The following is a 22,515-nucleotide window of genomic DNA, read 5'->3' on the forward strand; positions in this document are numbered from 1 at the left end:
ATTGCAATAAAGATTCTATTTGATACACGCTCCTTAATAATGAAACTAAAATACAGACAGTAACTCATTGGATATTCCCTAACGTGACTGCGGTTGAGTTTCAACCATAGTTTTTTTTTTGTTGTTGTTTTTTTTTTTTTTTAACTGGTCTGGGGTGCGTTTCCCAAAATCATCGTTAGCCAGCTCGGTTGACCTCGATTGGTAACGACGGAATGAACCGCAGTTGATTTCGGGAAACGCACCCCATGGTCGCTGTGGGTTCTCTCCGTGTTTTGCCTCCCTCTGGTGGTGACCCATGGTCTGTTCACTGAGCTGCTGAGATTCGACCACCATAGACACACTCAAACATGCTAAAATTAATATTTTATCTTGTCAACATCTCATTATGTGAAGCTTTCCATACGGCAGAAATGACTGCTGACTTGCCTCATTATTTATTTAAAAGTTCATTTTAAAGATTATTTGTTATGTATTCAGATTTGCTATATATTGAACAACAAGAAGCATTGAGAACTATGAAGGCTAATGAAGAAAAAATTAATTTCCAGTATCAAACTACATTCTGTCCACATCAAATGTTAAAAAGTGTGCTATTGATGGAGATTTGTACTTTCAGATTATTAATTATATTGATGCATGTAAAAAAAAAAAAAGTGCATTCTTCATCAGTGCACTATTTGTTATTGTATTACATCCCTCTTATAAACCATTTGCCTTTTAACTCTTCCTTCACTTCCTTAATGTTGCAGGTTTTCTACATTTATTCACCAAAGGCTCCACGTCAGTTTCTAAAACGAATTTAACATGCTCTAAATGGTTTTAGACCAAATGCTCTGTTGTCATGACAACGTTCCTGTGTGTGTGTGTGTGTGTGTGTGTGTGTGTGTGTGTGTGTGTGTGTGTGTGTGTGTGTGTGTGTGTGTGTGTGTGTGTGTGTGTGAAAGCATTAAGCCACTGTTCCAGTTCAGAGGTAGTTACTGGTTTTATTGGTTTAAAGTCTGTTCATCTGTATTATTACCATTTCACTGTTTTCTCTCTTTCTGTACAGGAACAGTTCGTTCATCACACTTTCATTCTCGAATGTTCACTAAATTTATTTATATACAGTGTTAGGAAGTAGGCTAGTTACATGTAACAAATTACGTAATTTAATTACAAAATAAGGTAACACTTCCTTATTACACATTACATGTACCTACTATTATAATAACAATAAATGATGCATAATTACATGCAAAACTAAACCCCAATCCTTATCCTAACCATATAGTAAGCATATAGTTATTTAACATTACTCAGTACTTAAATGTATAATTACACTGTAATAAAGACACCTTAAAATAAAGTGTAACCCAAAATAACTCTAATTGTAATCAGTTACAGTTACTAAGAAAAAAATGTGTAATTAAATTACAGTTACTTATGAAAATGTTAATGATTACAAAGAGGGTTACTTATGATTTATTTTCACACACAACCACATACAGATATAATCGATAACTTTCATAAAATGCAGTGACTGCTCTAAAATATGAGAAACAAATGTTTCAGGAGTTTAGTACACACAGGACACATGCTTATTCGATAACTGTTTTATTTCCTGCTTGGGTTTATGTATATGCTTTCTTTTTTAAGATCAACAGTTTTTTCCAAGGCATTGTTAGATGATTTTATTTCAAAAACAGTATTGTAGCTATTTTCTGTTATGATTTTAAATCTGTATTTAAGCTCAGAATGATTGTAAAGTAAGTCTGATTTTGTGGTGGGTGTGTTTTAAAATTAAATTATTTTAATCTAAGTGATGAAGGATTTAGAAAGTCTGACAGTAATCAGTGTTGAGCACTACTATAAGGTGGTTTACATGTTTAAAAATGATTAACAGTTGAAAACAGAAATTTAGAAAAGTAATCAAAAAGTCATTACATTTAATCAGTTACATTAATTTAACTAAGTAACTGAAATAGTTACATTTATTATTACATTTTAGACAGTGTAACTTGTAATCTGTAACCTATTCCATTTCCAAATAACCTTACCAACACTGAGTTATCTCTTTCACTTTTATTCTGATTGAAAAAAGCAGTTTTTCTATAAAAAAAAAAACACTTTAATAATCTAGCAAAAATGTGAAGCATTAAAATCATAGCATTTACAGTAAGGTGTTTGCTCTATTTTGGTGATTCTAAAAATAAAAAGTTTAGAGAAAACCTGTAGGTCAAGAACTTTTTATTCTCAAGATCTTTTGAAAAACAACTGCTTTACACTAGTGTGCTGATCTGAAGAACCTACAGAATTGTGTAACAGAATGAAACAACATCTTGATAAGGAAACAGTTCTTTGTTGACTGGTTTGTGATGCTTAAAGTACTGTATAATGTTGTGCGTCACCTCTCAGTCTTTTTGATCACATGAATGTAAGACTGCAGAAATGACATTTCATATGTGCCATCACCTCTGATGAAACCCTCTTTACTAATGAAAAGAAAAACACTGGGGTCTAATTGTTGCTCTAAAAATAACGTCAGTAGTCCAGAATTGTGTCACAGGACTGTGCGTCAGTGTGATTTTCCAGCTGTCAGTGTGTATGGAAAGCTCATGATTGTCTGCCGTTGTCACCTGAGGTTTGACATACGTGTTAAACCTGCATGTCTGGTTCTGTTCACATGATGACCTTTCAGCTTCTTATAAATCACAGCACTGAACAGAGACAAAGACACGCAAGAGGAATACACAAAGAAACGGACATGTTGTACATTGTGGGGGTAAGTTTACCAGGTTTTTGCATTATCACCATGTTTTAATGCTTGTGCTTGGTGTGGGATATATAAACTAACAATCAATTAAATATACATGTAGTATTTTAGGGGACACCAGATCTATGTGCTTGGTGTGGGATATATAAACTAAAAATCAATTAAATATACATGTAGTATTTTAGGGGACACCAGATCTATATATATATATATATGTATGTATGTATCTATGCATATTACATTTGAAATTATATTAACAACAAAAATTTAAAAAAATTGTTTATTAATTGTAACGATATTTCACAATATACTGTTTTTATTGTATTTTTGATTAAATAAATGCAGCCTTGAGGAGCATTAAATATTCAAGAGTGTGTCATTTGTATAGTTTCTCTTTCATTTATGCATTCTTCTTCCGTTTGGATCTTTTTGCAAACATATTTTTCTGAATTCTTCATAAAAATTAAAATGTTTCTTTCTACAGATTGCTTTGGGGCTAATTGTCATCATCCAGTGCATGTCACATGGTCTGAGTCAGGTGAGAGGAAATGTTTAAAAAAAAATTCAAAACTGGTTAATCTGGATGTGATGGTCAGCAGCAAATTATACACAATTATCTTGCTATTACATCTATTGTTGGGAGAAGCAGGTGGCGCAGAACTAGTCAGAAGAGAAACATATATGACAAAAGCAGGTGGAGAGGGAGTTAACACTTACATAATGCTGATGTTATGTGTTAGTTTGGTTTTTGTACTGTCTGCAGTTCGAGAAGAGTCTTTATTGAGCATCTTGGAACTGCATTAAAGCAATAAATTCAGTAGCTTTTTTATGTGCTTTAATGTTGCTGTTTTGCTCAAAAGAGGTTTGAATGTTGTCTTACATGTTTATTGACTGTATTGTCTCCAAAACAGATACATGCCAAAGTTGGGAATGCCTTCCAAGAAAAAAATATACTTTACATAAACAAGGTAGTTGGCTATGTATGTGAAAATATATCTTGTTCTCTTACTGCTGACTGAAGGATCACATTGATATCTGATTGTTTTCCTGCAGTGGAGAATGAATGATCAGGAACTTCACCTCATCATTAGACTCCTCTCTGTTGGGCTGGTGGATGCAGATCCAAACACTCTGCACCATATAAAAGAATACAGAGATCTGAGAGGAAGTTCAACCTGAGAGGGGAAGAGTCATCAAGATGATTATGAGTTTCGCTCCCTGATCATTAACCCTGATAAAGGTTACTTCTTTTACATCGGTTACTGGTTCAAGGAAACATGTGACATGGCAAAGACTGTTGTCCTCCCAAGCCAAAAGACTGTGAAGCACTTTCTCATAAAATGATGTCCAAAACATCTGGATCATCTGTTCTGACAGACTCCGGTGAAATGGACAAAGAAGAAATTATACGATGCTAGCACCAATTCCCATGAAGAAGAACAAATATTAGGATAGAGAATGTTTCTAACATTTGGATAAGCATGAATTAAACATATTCCTACATGCACAATGTACAGAAATTATTTGGCATTTTGAGAATGTTTCTAACATTTGGATAAGCATGCATTAAACATATTCCTACTTGCTTAATGCACAGCAATTATTTGGCATTTTGAGAATGCTTCTAACATTTGGATAAGCATGCATTAAACATATTTCTACTTGCATAATGCACACAAATTATTTGGCATTTTGAGAATGTTTCTTACATTTGGATAAGCATGCATTAAACATATTCCTACATGCACAATGTACAGAAATTATTTGGCATTTTGAGAATGATTCTAACATTTGGATAAGCATGCATTAAACATATTCCTACATGCACAATGTACAGAAATTATTTGGCATTTTAAGAATGTTTCTAACATTTGGATAAGCATGCATTAAGCATATGCCCAACGTTCAGAAATTATTTGGCATTTCTAACCCAAAATTCAAAGTTTCCAAAGACAGATCTGAAATGAACTGAAGCAATTCAGTTTTTAAGATATGAAGCTGTAAGACTGGTTTCCCTACAGTGGTTCAGACTGAAGGATTGCTGAATGACTTAATAAACGTTATGAGCACAATGGTATAAAACTGTACATTTCTTGTCTATTGCCACCCACTGCCACTTATACCAACGACAGAAATAAGCACAGTTACAATAGCTAAATTTGTGGGAAAGCGTTGCTATTAAGTGACTATATTGTATTGCAATAGGCAGCACTTCAAAGTTATTATTGAATCAAGACTAGTTAGCACATAATTTATAATCGAAGTGGTTTAATAACAGTATTTTGTTATGGTTACACTTGAATTGGTTACAAAATAGATGAAGGTTGGTAAAACATAGACAGTTAATTGTGCCCAGCATGTATGTAAAAATATTACCTGAGAGAGAAAGAGAAGGGGGGGGGGGGGGGGGGGTGTAGAGAGAGGGAGAAAAAGAGGGAGAGAAGGCAGAGCCTCACGCAGAAAGCTCCAGTGAAGAAAAGAGTCAGCAAAAGAAAGAGTCAGCAAAGAGAAAGAGACAAGAGCAACAGTTACAGTCTTCTTTTATCCCTTCCTTGACCATGTGACTAAAAACCAAATGTGAGACATTCAAACTGACCAATCAGCAGATTACAGCCTTTTTTGAATTTTTGACTGATATATTTATGTTATGCTAAATTAGTGATAAATAGGTTGTTTTTAGTTTGTTTTAATTGGGTGGAAGGAGTGTTGAATTCCAACTAAAGATATACTGAAGTATATTGGAACTGTTGCAAGTATACTTTAGGCACATTTAAATATCTTGCATTTAAAGACTGATATTATTCAAATATTATACAATCCTCGTAAACAGTGACATTAAAACCCATTTTAGGCTTAATATTAAAAAATTTGCATTTTGCACAACTACTCCAAATAAAATGTAATTATAATTTTTATATTAGTAAGTCTTGAATACAGTATGTCAGTGTATATGTTAATAGATTTGAACTATATTTAGTATGAAATAAATATATTATTACTATATTATTATATTATAATATATATTACATTTTACACTTATGCAGTTTTTAATTTTAATTTGTTCAATAAATGTTCATCATCAGTGCAAGTTCCCAGAAATGTCTATAACATCAGATACATATTGCAGTTTCAAATTTACATTAGCAGAAGTGGTCACAGATATATATATATATATACACACACACACACACAAAACTATGATAATGCAAGTGTACTTATTATAAATGAGCAGCATCAGACATCTGCACTGACGCCACTCAAATCACTTGGAATGGTTCATATCAGATATTCATAAGGCCAGTTCACCAGAACACCTTTACAGGAATCATGTGTCATCATGTTCTTGTTAATTTTGGATGTTCTTTCCCTGTAAGAGTAAAGGAAATATTAATTAGTATATTGGTATTGGTTAAGTATTTATATACTGTAGCTGCTACAACATTTCTCACAGATATTCCAATAGATAAAAATATATAATGAAAATAAGACTCAGAAACATGATTCTGCTTTTTTCTTACCCCAAACTTTACGGTTCAAAGTTTGTCCCAGTAAGTACAGCAGCGCCAGCACAAGCATGTTATAAAAGAAGAAGACGGTCAATCCTGAGCTGCTGAACATCCCCAGTAAAGGGTAAACCCAGATTCCCACCGTCAGATACACCCAAACCACCCTAAAAGAGAGAGAGAAAATGTATTAGTGTTGATGGCAAATAGTTTCATAACTAGCACATGATATAACTCACCATCCTGAGTAAGCAACACTAACAAATCCCAAAGCAGCCAAACCATTCTTTGTTTTAGGATAGATATGTGGCTCCACCAGGATCTCACCAAACACGATTGGAAGAACAAGAGTGTGCTACGAGTCAAGCATACAAAGTCACCGTATTAGTCAGTCTATGGATCAAAAGGTCAATTTAATTGTGAAGGAAGATTATTTAACTTTTTTTAAATGTATCATACATTATAGAGAACAAACCATAGCGTGATTCATCCATGGAGGGAAGAGGCTGTCCATTGAAGCTGGATAGACCAGTTGTCGATCATAGGCAAAAATCAGCCAAAACATCAGAACTACAAATTAAAACAACGAAAATAAAAAATAACAATAATAATAAGATGCACACAATTGTAAGGTAACTACTTATTAAAGTGTGAAGAACTGATATGTGTTCAATCTTATGCATCACTACTATATGCATTAAAAAAGCGTTATTACCATTAATCACCAGTAGATGGTACAAATTCATTGGTTACATTTCTATGCATTTCTGTTAAATCTAAATGTCTAATAAATGTCTATCTAGATAAGCAGCATTTAATGGGTTCTGATAGACTCTATTCAACAGCAGTAAGTGAAGATACAGATCCACTTATCTTTGATTCTTGAAATATCCCATTTCTTTTTATTGCTGTAGTTATTAACAAAAAGAGTACCAAACAATCACCATTGGAGTACCATGGCAGAACTATGGTATTCTTTTAAAGACCTTTAAGTGCTGCCACTGTACAGCATATTGAATTTAATTTGAACATACAAATTTGATTTTACCATTTATGGTTTGGTTAATTCTATTTTAAATCAGAATAATGATCCTGAAAACAATACTGAGCAACATTTGTTCAGACACCTGAACTGTACACTCAGGGGAAAAAGGTACAAAATCTGTCACTGAGGCGGTACACTTTTAAAGGTAGACTAATAAAATGTAGACTTCAGGTAGTACTTTTTACCTTGATAGATATTAGGCTAAATGTACCTTTAAGGGACTAATATGTATCTTTTAGGGGTAAATATAAAAGTGTACTTTTTGAAAAGGCACCACCCCATGAACCATGGACCTTTTTTTTTTCTAGGAGTGTATACTAATCTAATCTCTACATCATTGGCACAATAGATTTTCGTGCACGTGAAGCATATTAAATACACAAAACAGTACTGTTTATTAGCCTGCATCAGTTTAGGCACCTGTTTTCTATTATAGCAGGTAAAAAAAAAAGACAGAGTAATATCCAAACTCACCATTCCCACTGGAAACGCAAAGACAGAAAAGAGCAAGTCCTTGCAGAGGCAGAGAAGTGATGTTTTGGAGCCTTTCCCCACAGGCTGAAGGTCATTCACAGATGCCAGTCCAAAAAACACTATCTGCAAGACCTGAGAAATGAAACATTTACAAGAAACCTCTAGTAGTGTGTCTATCAGAACAATTTTAAAAGTGTCCTCACAAGGGTGACACCTTACCAGGTTTAAAAATGTGAGGTATTTCCAGGGTCCGCCATAGACAAACATCCCAGCTGGTTTATCTGAGTTTCGTTTTGCATAAACAGACTGAATGACAAAGATATACCAGCTGAAAGCAACTATGTGGTAAAATTTCTTCAACATGCCAGTCATGTCTGCAGTCACAGTCTGTTGCTGAAATACAAATTTCATCACCATGAACTGAGTTCCCCACTCAGCTGCAGGAGACTTTAAGAAATGCCAAGGGGAACTAATTCAGATTTATGAGAATAAAGCTTATATTGAGAGATTAGCCTAAATTGACATGGTGTTATAAAAGTGCAAATACTCACAAAGGGCCTTGTGTTTTTCTGGATTTGTCATACATACTAAGTATTTTTTTTTTTTCACTCCAAGCACAATTATGCAACACATTTTTAAATATCACAGGCTAAAAAAAACTATGTTCTGTAATTTGGTTTAATTTAAGCATAACTGCATGGCTCACATTTTTGCAGCATGACTCAAACCTGCCGGAGTAGCTAATTAAAGATCAGTGATGTCATATAAACACGCTTACGTTTTTTTCTAAAGGTGATACTCTCTATAAAAGTATTTTCCATGTTGTAACATGGTCTATAGCACCCATTTACTGTCATCATTTATCATGTTTCACTTGTTTTTTTTCTGTTCCACAGAAGAAAGTCACATAGGTTTGGAATGACATGAAGGTAAATGATAACAGACTTTTTATTTTTTGAGTCAACTATCAGTTTGTTCCCATATAAAACACACATAATGGTACCGTAAGGGCAATGATAACAGATTGAACAAAAAACAGACATTGTGTAAACTATTCTTTCATCAGAAGATTAATAAAAAAAAAAAAAAAATTCTGTCTGTGATAAATTCCTTCCCACTAATCATTTGGTTTCATAACTGTTCTGACAAAAGCACATAACACACATTTGAGATATTAATATTTGAAGAACATGGCTTACGTTCCAGTTTTATTTTAGTTTATATCAGTGTAGTACTCATTTTGCTCTAAACATGATTCAAACAGAACTTTTGGAACAGGTTGGAACATGTAACAGACATTATTGGTTCTCTACACATGTAGCTTATGAGAACCTCCATCAAAAACAGATGTAAGTCTTAATATACTGACAAATGTTGACAAACAGATTTCACAATTTAAATAAATCAATATTTCATCCCAAATTCATAATATTGCACATTATTGTATCAATTTGGTATATTGAGAAACTCCTTTTAGTAAAAGGTGCTGCATGTTATACACATTAATATGTGGACTCAAAAACATGCTTTAGGAGTTTCCATTGTGCATCAACATAGACCAACAGAATGTATTTTACAGTGGCATATCTTTGGTTTACACAATCAACTGATGGACTAGTAAACACTTAAATTAATCATCTAGTGGAATGTCCTTTTCTATTCTCTCGTCAGATCGTATGATTGAACAATTTCCCTTTTCCCTCCTCAAAGCATCATGTGATCATTTTGCTCCAGCTCCACTTTGTTCCATGTTTTCAGTTTCCTGCTGCTCACTGCTTCAAGTTCACTACACAGAAATATGTGTGGCCAGTTACTGATCCACTATGAAGTTCTTTCAGTGTTGGTTTTTAATATCAATGAAAAACATCTGGGCACAAAATACCTATATTAAATGAAAAAATAATAAAAAAAATATGTGGAGCAAAGTTTTATGCTGTATTGAAACACGAACAATAGTCTGACTCTGTTAACATGCTGGAGCAGTATCAGAACGATGTTGGAGTCTTTCAGAAAACCTGCTCCTTGCTCCTGGCAATATCATGCAACTCCTTCCCCACTCCACATCGCTCACATGCTCTGTCTGTGGCAGCTCCATTTTTAATAAACTCCTTGTTTTTGTTAGGTAAACAACTCTATATTTACAGTATTTACAACAGATCATAATTTCTAGATATAGAACTCCCAATAACTACAATATATTTAGAAACTCCCAATGACTACAATATATTTAGAAATGTGTTTCACAGCTATATTATTTATATACACATAAAGAAATCCCTGCCCTATCAAAAGCTTATTCCAGCTGGTAAAGTTTCTGTCATGCAGATCATCTGCATAGCTTGTTAAGCCCTGCAGGGATTTCCACTCTCTCAATATAGGCAGTACTCTTTGGTATAATCAGAAGTTATGAAACACTTCAATCCAAGTTTGTGCAGGTTCACAGTTATGAGCTAAGACAAAATCGCTTCCCTCTTATTGTTCATCAGTGGAGCCCCTCTTCCAATGGGTTAATTCATGAGGCCTGTGAAAATACCAAAAACAAATGCTTGAGTAATGTAAGGAAATGTAAATTTACATTTAAACACTGAACATCAGTCTTCCGGATATTGTGCTTTCGGACACTGAAACTATGCGACAGATGATATTTTCATAAATTTTGAAATTATATGAAAAAAAAAACTCAACAACATACTTCAAAACGGCTGTAGACCTTCCTCTCTTTACGCATTTGCTCCATTTTTTGTAGTAACATCTCCCGCTCTTCTGGTGTAGTCTTGGAGGACCAGGGCCTTCCTGAACAACTTGATAATTTATCTGCAGAGCTAACCTCAGCCTTTTTGGCTTCATTGGGTGCAGCAAGACTCTGCTTGGACAGGGAAGATCTGCGTTGGTTCTTTGCTGAAATTTGCTCTAAAAGAACTTTAGTGTCATCTCTAAGGTTGCTGCAAGAGATAACATTTTCAGTAGATGTCTGATGGGCAGACACATTCGAATTTGTATTCTCTGCAACAGAAGACTGGTTTTCTGAATTACTGTGAACAGTCAAATGTGTTTTTTCTGACACCTCTGTAATTTTAGTCACAGTGTTTTCTACCTCTGGTGCTGTTGGTTTAATTTTATCAACCCCGTTAGAGTCTATTGCGGTATAAACTTCTATCTGAGGCCCTGAATCTATAGCTGAAGTATCATGACTCTGAGTTTGCTCTGTAATGGTGTCAGATTTATGGTGCTCATCTGTTTTCTCAGGCTTTGAGTCTTTTTGATAGCTAGGTTCCATAGGATTTGATGATAAGTTAGACTGTAATTGTGTTATTCCCTGAGTTGAGTTGATCTCATCCGAGGACAGGCAAGGTTCTGGTGAACCTTGAGGCTGAGTTGAGCTCACCTCCATTGAATCAAGACTAGTTAAAGCACCATTATCTGTGTCTTTTACTGTACGAGTTATACATCCTTGTGTTTGGTTTAGTTCCACTTGGCTATTACAAGGTGTAACGGTATCAGATTGGGAATGTTCAGCTGGGGAATTTAAGTCTGTGATGACTGGATTTTGAGATATGCTATGGTCTTTTTGAGTAATGTTAGCCTCTAGAATGGGTATTAGTTTGCTAAAGGCTTCGGATAAGTTATCATCTTTTTTCGCATTCACACAGTCAGATTTTGTTGCAGTGATGTCTTGAAGGGATTCATTTTCTGTTTTAATAGGATGTTTGGAAGTGTCTGTCTCTGTTTTGGTGGGATTTGGGGAAAATTCACTTTCTGTTACAGTGAGCTGCTGGGACAAGTCAGTCTCTGTTGGAATGGACAGCTGGAGAGAGTCTGTGGCTGTTACAGTGTGTGTCTTGGAAGAGTCTGTCTCTTTTGCAGCGTGCTGCTGGGAGGAGTCTGTCTCTGTTGCAAAGGACTGCTGGAAGTAGTCTGTGGTTGTTGCAGCAGGTTTCTGAGAAGAGTCTGTGTCTGAAGAGTCTGTGACTCTAGCAGTGGGTTGTTGTGAAGAGTCGGTGTATGTTACAATGGAATGCTGAGAAGAATCTGTGACTGTTGCTGTGGGCTCAGGGGAAGAATCTGTTTCTGTTGCAGTGGACTTCTGGGAAGTGTCTGTGACTGTTGAGGTGGACTTCTGGGAAGTCTCTGTGACTGCTGCAGTGGGCTCAGGGGAAGAATCTGTTTCTGTTGCAGTGGACTTCTGGGAAGTGTCTGTGACTGTTGAAGCGGACTTCTGGGAAGTGTCTGTGACTGCTGCAGTGGGCTCAGGGGAAGAATCTGTTTCTGTTGCAGTGGATGTCTGGGAGGAGTCTGTGTCTGATGCAGTAGGCTCTCTGGAAGAGTCTACCTCTGTTGCAATGGGCTGCTGGAAAGAGTCTGTGTCTTTTACAGTGGACTGGGAAAAATCTGTCTCTGTTGCAGCAGTCTGCTGGGAAGAGTCTGTGCCTGCTGAAGTGGACTTCTGGGAGGAGTATGTGTCTGCTGCAGTGGACTCTCTGGAAGAGTCTATCTCTGCTGCATTGGGCTGCTGGGAAGAGTCTGTCCCTGAAGTGTCTGTGACTGTTGCAGTGGGTTGCTGGGACGAGTCTGTCACTGAAGAGTCTGTGACTGTTTTAGCGGGCTGCTGGAAAGAGTCTGTGTCTGAAGAGTCTGTGACTGTTACAGTGGGCTGCTGAGAAGAGTATGTGTCTGTAGAGTCTTTGCCTGTTGAAGTGGAATTCTGGGAGGAGTCTTTGTCTGCTGCAGCCGGCTTCTTGGAAGAGCCTATCTCTGTTGCAGCGGGCTGCTGGGAAGAGTCTATGTCTGAAGAGTCTGTGACTGTTGATGTGGGTTGCTGGGATGAGTCTGTGCCTGAAGAGTCTCTGACAGTTATAGTTGGCTGCTGGAAAGGGTCTGTGTCTGAAGAGTCTTTGACTGTTGCAGTGGGCTGCTGGGAAGAGTCTGTGTCTGAAGAGTCTGTGACTGTTACAGTGGGCTGCTGAGAAGAGTCGGTGTCTGAAGAGTCTGTGCCTATTGAAGCGGACTTCTGGGAGGAGTCTTTGTCTGTTGCAGCCGGCTTCCTGGAAGAGCCTATCTCTGCTGCAGTGGGCTGCTGGGAAGAGTCTGTGTCTGAAGAGTCTGTGACTGTTGCAGTGGGCTGCTGGGAAGAGTCTTTGACTGTTGCAGTGGGCTGCTGGAAAGAGTCTGTGTCTGAAGAGTCTGTGACTGTTGCAGTGAGCTGCTGGGAAGAGTCTGTGTCTGAAGAGTCTGTGACTGTTACAGTTGGCTGCTGAGAGGAGTCTGTTTCTGAAGAGTCTTTGACTGTTGCAGTGGGCTGCTGGGAAGAGTCTGTGACTGTTGCAGTGGGCTGCTGAGAGGAGTCTGTGTCTGAAGAGTCTTTGACTGTTGCAGTGGGCTGCTGGGAAGAGTCTGTGACTGTTGCAGTGGGCTGCTGAGAGGAGTCTGTGTCTGAAGAGTCTTTGACTGTTGCAGTGGGCTGCTGGGAAGAGTCTATGACTGTTGCAGTGGGCTGCTGAGAGGAGTCTGTGTCTGAAGAGTCTGTGACTGTTACAGTGGGCTGCTGAGAGGAGTCTGTGCCTGAAGAGTCTTTGACTGTTGCAGTGGGCTGCTGGGAAGAGTCTGTGACTGTTGCAGTGGGCTGCTGAGAGGAGTCTGTGTCTGAAGAGTCTGTGACTGTTACAGTGGGCTGCTGAGAGGAGTCTGTGTCTGAAGAGTCTTTGACTGTTGCAGTGGGCTGCTGGGAAGAGTCTGTGACTGTTGAAGTGGGCTGCTGAGAGGAGTCTGTGTCTGAAGAGTCTGTGACTGTTACAGTGGGCTGCTGAGAAGAGTCGGTGTCTGAAGAGTCTGTGCCTGTTGAAGCGGACTTCTGGGAGGAGTCTTTGTCTGTTGCAGCCGGCTTCCTGGAAGAGCATATCTCTGTTGCAGTGGGCTGCTGGGAAGAGTCTATCTCTGCTGCAGTGGGCTGCTGGGAAGAGTCTGTGTCTGAAGAGTCTGTGACTGTTGCAGTGGGCTGCTGGGAAGAGTCTGTGTCTGAAGAGTCTTTGACTGTTGCAGTGAGCTGCTGGGAACAGTCTGTGTCTGAAGAGTCTGTGACGGTTACAGTGGGCTGCTGAGAAGAGTCTGCGTCTGAAGAGTCTGTGACTGTTGCAGTGGACTTCTGGGAGGAGTCTTTGTCTGCTGCACCTGGCTTCCTGGTAGAGTCTATCTCTATTGCAGTGGGGTGCTGGGAAGAGTCTGTGCCTGCTGAAGTGGACTTCTGGGAGGAGTCTGTGTCTGCTTCAGTGGGCTCTCTGGAAGAGTCTATCTCTGCTGCAGTGGGCTGCTGGGAAGCGTCTGTGTCTGAAGAGTGTTTGACTGTTGCAGTGGGCTGCTGGGAAGAATCTGTGTCTGAATAGTCTGTGACTGTTGCAGTGGACTTCTGGGAGGAGTCTTTGTCTGCTGCAGCCGGCTTCCTGGAAGAGCCTGTCTCTGTTGCAGCAGGTTGCTGGGAAGAGTCTATCTCTGCTGCAGTGGGCTGCTGGGAAGAGTCTGTGTCTGAAGAGTCTGGGATTGTTATAGTTGGCTGCTGTGTAGAAGCTGTGGTTATGGCAGTGGGCTGTTGAGAAGAGCTTGCTCCCAATAAAGGTAACTGTTTAAAAGGTTCTGTGGAAAGGTCACTTTTTGTTGAAGTGTGGGACTGGGGAGTGTCTGCCTCTGATGCACTTAGCTCTTTGATGGTGTCTACCACTGATGCAGTGGACTGCTGAAAAGTGTATGTCTCCATTGCAATAGGCTTTTGAGAAGAGTCTGTCTCCTTTGCAATGGGTTGCTGAGAAGAATCTGTGGCTGCTGCAGTGGGGTGTTGAGAAAAGTATGTGGCTGTCGAAGTGGGCTGCTGGGAGTAGTCTATCTCCATTGCACTGGAATGTTTTGAAGAGGTTGCAGCAGGAGCATTTGGCTGCACGAAGTGTTGTGTATCTGATGCAGTGGGTTTATGGGAATGTTTACTTTCTTTTGCCACATGGTGTTGCACAGAGTCTTTTGCAGTTGAATGTTTTCTATTATTAGAGTGATTCTGTGGACCTGTAGGTGTTCTGAATTTTTTGTGCAGTGTGGTGTTGTGTGTTTAGAAAAGTCTGAGGTTACTGCAGAGTACTGTTGGGATGATTTATTTCTTGTTGTAGTAGGGTCTGTCTGCACTGCAGTGTGTATTTCAGAGTCTTCGCTTTCTGCTCCACTGGATTGTTGGCAATAGTCTGTCCTAGTTTTAATGGGGGGCTGAGAAGAGTCTTCTCCTGTCTCAGTAGGCTGTTGAGAAGAGGCTGCTTTAATTGTAGTGAAGTGGTAAAACGATTCACTTTCTGCTGCAGTTGGCTGTTGGAAAGAATCAGGTTTTTTTGTAATAGGGAGGTTTTGTGAAGTTCTACATTCTGTAGCAGTGGGGTGCAGGGAAAAGTCTTTCCTCACTGCAGTAGGCTGTTGAAAACAGTCTGTTTTAGATGCAGGAGTTAGTTGAGAATGGTGTTGGGAATGCACATTTTCTGCTGTAGATGGTTCTGCCCCTACAGCGGTGAAGCGTCTAGAAAAATCTGCCCCAGTTTCACTGAGGTGTTGAGAAGAGTCTGCCTTTATTGCAGTGGGGTGTTCGGTGGAACTAATTCCAGTTTTAGAAAATGCTGGGGAGGGAACTGTGTCTTTGTGGTCATTTTTTGAAGGTTCACAAGTATCTACAATTGCAAGATTTGCTGCTGAATTAGAATCAAGAGCCAAAGTATCAGAACATGCGCTAGAAATATTGGGTAGGCTCTGTGCAAGAATTTGGGATTCTTTTGCAGGTAGACTTCCCTCATCTGAAGTGGTGCATAGCGGTGACACACACTTTGTCTGTGGAAACTTTACAGGCAGACAACTCTCAGTCAGAAAGGCATGGGAGGGATCTGTTTCTTTAGGAATATGATATTGGTTGAGACCAGATTCTGTTGAGGTAGTATCTAATGCAACAGAATCTACTTGATTTTGTAAGGCACAGGCAGGCTTTTGTGAAAAAATGTTTAAAATGGGGGGTGTCTGGTTTTTAGCTGTAGATACTGTTCTTGCCCCTTCAACAGGTTTTAGAGCTTGATCAATGTCTCCCTTGAAATTTTTTAAAGTTGAGCCAGACTCTTCTGCAAGTTTTTTCTTAAATCTAATTTTTTCAGCATCGGTGGCTCTATGTAGGATGTCTTTACTCGATTCCTCACATTTGGTGTCTTTATAGGTCTCTTTGATCTCTGTTACTGTGGCAGGGGTATTTTTTGACTTGAGTGGAGTTTCTGGGGTCTTGAAGACAGGGCCTTTTTTATCTGCATCAGTAGCTAAAGGTTTCTCTGGTAGAGAAAACTTTTGGGTGGCTTTCATCGGATTGCTCTGAGAAGCCTTTGCTGCTGCAAGTTTGCGTTTGGCTGCTAACTCTTTGAAATACCTCAGTCTATAGTCAGGGTCATTCATATCTATGAAAGAAGATGGCTTTTGCGATAAATTAGATGGACATTCATCCCTTTGGCTAGATTTTTCAGGAACTGTTTGAGGCAGACCTTTTTCTTGCAGATCACTCTTTAATGAATTCTTTCGAATATTTTGGCAGGTTTCAACCTTATCTACATCAGAATTTTCACCCATTTTGTTCAGTTCATCCTGAGGTTGTGCAGACTCTGAGGTGGAGTTATCAAATGTGGCTGACTTTACAAAATTGCTCCACTGAAATGGTTGAAATGCAGAGCCAGTCCTCCTTTTATCTAAGATTTGTGACACACGAGCTGAAAGTTTTGAAGCTTCATCCCCATCTTTTTCTCCAGCAGTATCTTTCATCTCTTCTGCACTATTCAGTTCCAGATTTGAACTGAATATCAGCGAGTGTCTCAGTCTGGAACTCCTCTGGACAGGTCGGTTGGGTTTCCTTTTGAGAAACTCTTCATTTTTCCGGTTAGTCTCTTTAGGTTCTCTATTCTGCGTCTCCTCCGCTTTGTCACCCTCAGTGGTGCAAGAAGACTCTGAAGTTGATGCAGGTGTTGTTATGATATTTATTTGTGATAAATCAGATGGAGGATTAGCTAAACTGCCAGGCATAATAGAATCATTTTGAATTTTGAAAAACGTGGGATTTTCCCTAGGTGAAGGTATCCTGTTAAACTCTCTATTTCCAGGTCTAATTTCAGCACGTATGGGGCCACAAGGAGCTTCCTGCATAAAACATGGAATGTCATCACATGCAGTGGATCCTTCAAGTTCAGCTAAATCCAGCTCTCCTGCATCATCATTTGCACTGAGGTATGAGTTGATCCTCCAGTCCCGCAGGCCTTGCTTTTGACTCACATCCTGTGGTTTGCGGTTTACACTGAGAAAACGTTTTTGTTCTGGCTGGTTTGGTTGTGTTGGGGAGGTCTGACATGTATAAGACTGTCCCATGCTATGTCTCTTGAGATTGGACTGCATATGTGGCAATACATTTCTTGGACCATGTCCTTCCTCCATAGCAGGTTGAGACTGCAGGTATCTTTGAATATGGTCATAAGCTCCAGGTGGTTCAGCTTCATCTCCCTCATGAGGGTAGACAGGCCCTGAAAACTGATCGATGTGTTGGCCTTGGCCTCTAAACCTTCCATACATGTCATAACCAGATTGTAATCCAGCTCCCTGGTAAATATGTGGTTCCCTTGCAAAGTGGCCGCCCTGTGGCATTGCTCCCTCCATGTACTGGTTTCCTCTCATTGTTGGATGGTTTTGAGGAGGCATGTATTCATAATCAGTTATATTTCCATAGCTATGTCTTTTGAAGCCAACTGTCTTATTTGGTCCTCTTATTTGCCTTCCATGCTCTATAAATTGTTGGTCCCCTCTATATTGATGGGCAGCATGCAGCTTCATGTGCCTTTGAACAGAGGGATTTGCTTCTGTTGCACTGTGGATGGATTCACTCCTAAAGGGTAACATTTTGTAACCCAATTTCAAATGATCTTCTGTTGTACGTCCAGCCCATTCCATGCCCATAGTTGGATATTGTCTGTTAAACATGTGGATCTTTTCTGTGCTGTAGTCGCTTTCAGGTTCACCACCATAGTGTGGCATATTTGCCAAAACATTTTCAACAACCAGTGGCTCGGAATGGGCAAAGAGAATCCGAAACTCTTCATCAAAGGTGGTCACAAGCTGTCCCAGAAATAGATGAGCAAGACAGCGATGTATCTTCTCAAAAGACCACATGAAGCTGCAACACAAAGTGAGAAAATATATTGATCAACACATATTAAAACACATTTAAGGTATTTTTATGGTTTGCAATTAACTGTCAAAAGATAAAATGTACCTACCTATAGTTACCACTTAAAACAGCCCTGCAGTCTACCAGAATAAAGCGATCCATCATCTGACCTTTAAAGGTCTTTCCTGTTCTGCAGTAATAGGTACTGCCAGACACAGTTCTTACCCGCATGAACTGCAAGTGAAAAGTATATAAATTAATTTGTACTAATTTAAAACAACCAAATATTACATGTCTTTTAAATTCTACCATCTAATGGTAAAAACAGTCTTAATAATGCTCACATATATTGTTCATAAAAAATACGCAAAATATGTATGCAACAGTACTTTCCTATTATTTTTATTTTAGGAAATTATATTTCTATAATTTACATGATATTTCTGTTTCATTGGAAAAAAATAATACTAAGGCCATTAATATATATGCTGATTTTGAGAAAATTATATAAAGTAGTAAATCTATAAATCATTGGAAAATAGCTATAAAAAAACTCTCTTAAGGACTACACAACTTAAATATATATAAAAACCTATGAAAAGTACCTACTTTTATTTCATCCAGATTGACCCTACAGTTGTTCACCATCCCAACAAAATGGTGAGCATTCAGTTCATCAAGAAGAACATAAACAGCCACACCACGTGTCGCTGCACAAAGGATATCAGCAAAGATGTCAACATCTGTAAACATATCCATCACCACAGCAATAACCTAGAACAAGAAATAAAAAATATAGTACTCATAGAAAAACATTATGCACTGCATGACATGATATCAAAACAAGTTTCAGTTTTATACAGTAAATGACAAAGAGGTCGCTATCAGATGAAGAGAGGTGGAGGACAGGAAAGACTGTCTACTTTTATGTTTACTTAGACTTGGGTTTGCCACATTGTCAACAATGATGGCCCAGTCTATTTTACATTCGGCAAAAGTTCATGTAAGAGACTCCCAAAGTAAAAAAAACAAAAAAAACAATCTGAAACTCAAACTGCCTCAACTGTGAATTCAGTCTAATAAAAGGGAGAAAAAAGAAGCCTGCACAATATGCATGATACTTTTACAATACATAGGCATACTGTTAATGGCATTACTCTAGGCAACAGTACATGTAATTATATGTCATCTCATGCCATCACCGATCATACCAACTATTATGATATTACATATTTGGCATAAAATCTGCATTTTTCATTTAGCGCCTTTAGGCAAACTCAAACAAGAAACTTGTATTGTTTGCAGTTGAATTAACTGGAAGTTATAAGTTATTATTGAAATAAGTTAATACAGTTGTGTTTGCCAATTAAACCAAAGTTCTCATTATATATTACAACCCTAATGAGTGCATAATAGCTGTCATTATGTCAAGTTTAGAATGAAAGGCCAGCTGTGAAACTAGTGTGATCAGTTTGCTGTACTCTTACTCTTACAGTTTGCTCTTACTGCTCACTTGTGAAAACAGTACCAAAGCGATTAAAATCACTGAGCAATAAGGGAAGACAGTCTGTATTTACTGACTTCTGTCATGCACTAATAATATCTTATTCCTGCACTTGAACAGCATGCAAAACTCACTTGTTGTGCATTCTTGATCATTCTGCGGACTTGTTCCTTGATACTGGGCATCTCGGGGTCAGAGGGGTTCACCAATGTAGTGACCTCAGTGGGTCCAATAAATCTGTATTGCTGTGGCCAGCCTAAGTCAAGGCTCGGAGCATCATGGTCTGAATGTACCGGCCAGTAAGTGTCAGAAGAGCCATCTACATCTTCAGCCATGTATCTCCTCTCTGGTTGGGCGGCGTGATGTGGAGCCTGCACTATGTGTTTGATATACTCAATCTCTGAACGGGATAAGAAATCAACCACATCTGCTTCCTGAAGAAACCCATAGTAGCCCTCCAAGTCAGCTTCAACCAGGGCATCAATCGCCATTCGGTATTCCTCACGGTAATGAGGGGGCAGGTAGTTGGGATCCAGGGAATTGTCCCCGGCAGAGGAGCACTGGGAACGATGAGCCATATTTACACCTGCACCAATGCAGACAGAGTTAAGAGGATAATTAACACCAGAAAAATGGTGATGCACATTAATTCTATGTGAGGGCAACCACTCTGTTTTCTTCCACAGTTACATTAAACATGAATCAAACATGTGGCTGGATTTTTGTAAATGCACACATTTTTATATAAACAAACAAACAAACAAAAATAACAAAATGTAAAAAAAAAAAAACCCATAAAATTAGTTTGAATTAAAAAAGGACTGCTCACATAAGTAGAAACATGTAAGAAGCCTTTGTTTCTTAGATTTTTTAAACATAACCCATTGTCTGTTTCAATGATGACTTTTTTTTTTTTGAGTAATTAAATGCTATTTATTTAGGCTATTTATAGTCACTCAGTGACATCCAAATCAATAAGAATGAATATTACTTAATCAATCTATAAATGTAGCAAAAACCCAGAAATCGAATGTTACATTTATATCCTAAAACTACAAATAAATGTAGGACAACTCATAATATCATGCTATGATATTAATTCATTCATTTACACCTTTTTATTATATATTTAGAAATAGTTAAAATGGTCACAAACGTTTTATTTTTTTATGTAGGCCTATTTATTATCAGTTATGGTGATTTATGGTCATTATGCATTTAAGGTAGAAATTTTAGTCATAATTGTGTCCCCGTGTGTCTGAAGGGTTCAAATACGACATGGATACTGACACAGAAGAAAAAAATAAACGTTCACCAGTCCATTTCAAGTCTAAAGACACATTTAATTCATTGTATTTAACACGTCAAGCAAAAATATCTCTGGACTTTTAAATTCTATTATAATATCAGCCAAATATGACTTGTAATAATTTCAAGCAGTCGAAAAGCATGAATCCTGTACGTTATCAGAAAGTCATTCAGAATTAATCTCAATGGCTCGAGTAACAATCTCTCATCTGCTTCAACAACCTCTGGGTGTGTCGCAACAACAGAGAGACCACCATTTATGGGCTGAACTCGTCATTTTTTTTCTCTTTTATTTATTTAAATACAAATCATCGATTGATAACTTAATCACAAACATGTTTTCTCTCTCGTGAGAATCGACGCGAGATTGTGTAGATGCGAATCGTGGAGCTCTCCAAGTTTAGAAAACATACGCTACTGCCAAGCAACAAAAAAAGTAGAATTATGTACTGCAGTGACGTGGTCAAGTTTCCTCACATAGATTCTAAGTCGACTTACCGATCTAAAGTGCAGTTTTCCCTTAATTCCCTGTGTAAAACCCCTTCATCGATGCAAGACCATCATGACGGACGACAGACGCTGTAACTTTCACTCCAGTGGAAGGAAGAAGAGGAAAACATCTCGGCCAACACACACACAGACGCACACACGCACACACACACACAGGCAAAACCTGTTTGTGTTCACGAGCAAGACAAAAAGAATGATACAGTCCTGCTCGAAACAAGCAATCTTTTCAAAAGACAATTCACTTGAGTGAGTTTCTGAGAAGTTAAGGGGACACAGATTTCATTCATGACAAGATTGATTCCATAACATTTATTTCCATATGAGTTTTAGGGTATATGCAAAGTTAATAATTCTCAATCAACACAAGATCCTGATAACAAAGACTTGATCTGGAGCTGAAATACACACAAATTTAAGAATATGTGTCGGCCAAACACACAGTCAGTCAGAGATCACAGGAAAAGTTCCACCCATAATAAAAAAGATTTTCAGACATTATAAAAATACAAAACATATTATTAAAATCATCAGTAATTGATTCATTTAATGCTTTTAATTTAATCCCTCTCAACTAATTCAATAGCAAACAATGCAATAGCTATGCATTTTTATCTTACTGAAGAATTAATGCACAAATAATACTAATTAACAAGAATGTATTTGGACAAAGACAGAAAAATTGTAATGACATTCTATATGTCAAATATATTATTGATTTTACTTGTATATGACAACATTTTTATCTTAGTGTGTGCAATCAAAGTGCAGATAAAATAATGGGGTCAAATGAGCCTGAAGTTAGGCTGGAACAGAATACCTTCTGTAAAGACAGCAAGGCCTGAAAGAAAATTATAGTATGCTGCAATGGTCTCCAACCCTGCTCCTGGAGAGCTACTGTCCTACAGATTTCAGTTCCAACCCCAATCAAACACACCTGAACCAGCTAATCAAGGTGTTCAGGGCTACTTGATAATTACAGACAGGTGTGTTGGAGCAGGGTTGGAACTGAAATCTGTAGGACAGTAGCTCTCCAGGAGCAGGGTTGGAGATCCCTGGTCTACTGTACAGGTGCATCTCAATAAATTAGAATGTCCTGGAAAAGTTCATTTATTTCAGTAATTCAACTTAAATTGTGAAACTTGTGTATTAAATTCAATGCACACAGACTGAAGTAGTTTAAGTCTTTGGTTCTTTTAATTGTGATGATTTTGGCTCACATTT

General features: G+C 38.1%; 2 protein-coding genes across 2 annotated transcripts; both read right to left on the bottom strand.

Annotated features, from left to right (window-relative positions):
• Nucleotides 1-5,443: 5,443 nt before the first annotated feature.
• LOC109100716 (androgen-dependent TFPI-regulating protein) lies at nt 5,444-8,566 on the bottom strand. The gene is made up of 6 exons (XM_042736157.1): nt 7,994-8,566; nt 7,771-7,906; nt 6,731-6,825; nt 6,495-6,610; nt 6,271-6,422; nt 5,444-6,119 (listed from the first exon to the last, which is right to left on the bottom strand). The coding sequence occupies exons 1-6, from the start codon at nt 8,189-8,191 to the stop codon at nt 6,088-6,090; spliced, it is 729 nt and encodes a 242-aa protein (XP_042592091.1). The 5' UTR covers nt 8,192-8,566; the 3' UTR covers nt 5,444-6,087.
• Nucleotides 8,567-8,704: 138 nt separating this feature from the next.
• fam83ha (family with sequence similarity 83 member Ha) lies at nt 8,705-21,484 on the bottom strand. Its single transcript, XM_042736132.1, has 7 exons — nt 21,283-21,484; nt 19,611-20,062; nt 18,582-18,746; nt 18,082-18,206; nt 14,865-17,978; nt 10,467-14,793; nt 8,705-10,295 (listed from the first exon to the last, which is right to left on the bottom strand). Exons 2-7 carry the CDS (start codon nt 20,052-20,054, stop codon nt 10,287-10,289), a joined length of 8,184 nt encoding a protein of 2,727 aa, XP_042592066.1. The 5' UTR covers nt 20,055-20,062; nt 21,283-21,484; the 3' UTR covers nt 8,705-10,286.
• Between the last annotated feature and the right edge of the window lie 1,031 nt (nt 21,485-22,515).

This window comes from Cyprinus carpio, chromosome B13 (genome assembly GCF_018340385.1).
Source record: "Cyprinus carpio isolate SPL01 chromosome B13, ASM1834038v1, whole genome shotgun sequence".
In the NCBI taxonomy this organism is placed as follows: Eukaryota; Metazoa; Chordata; class Actinopteri; order Cypriniformes; family Cyprinidae; genus Cyprinus; species Cyprinus carpio.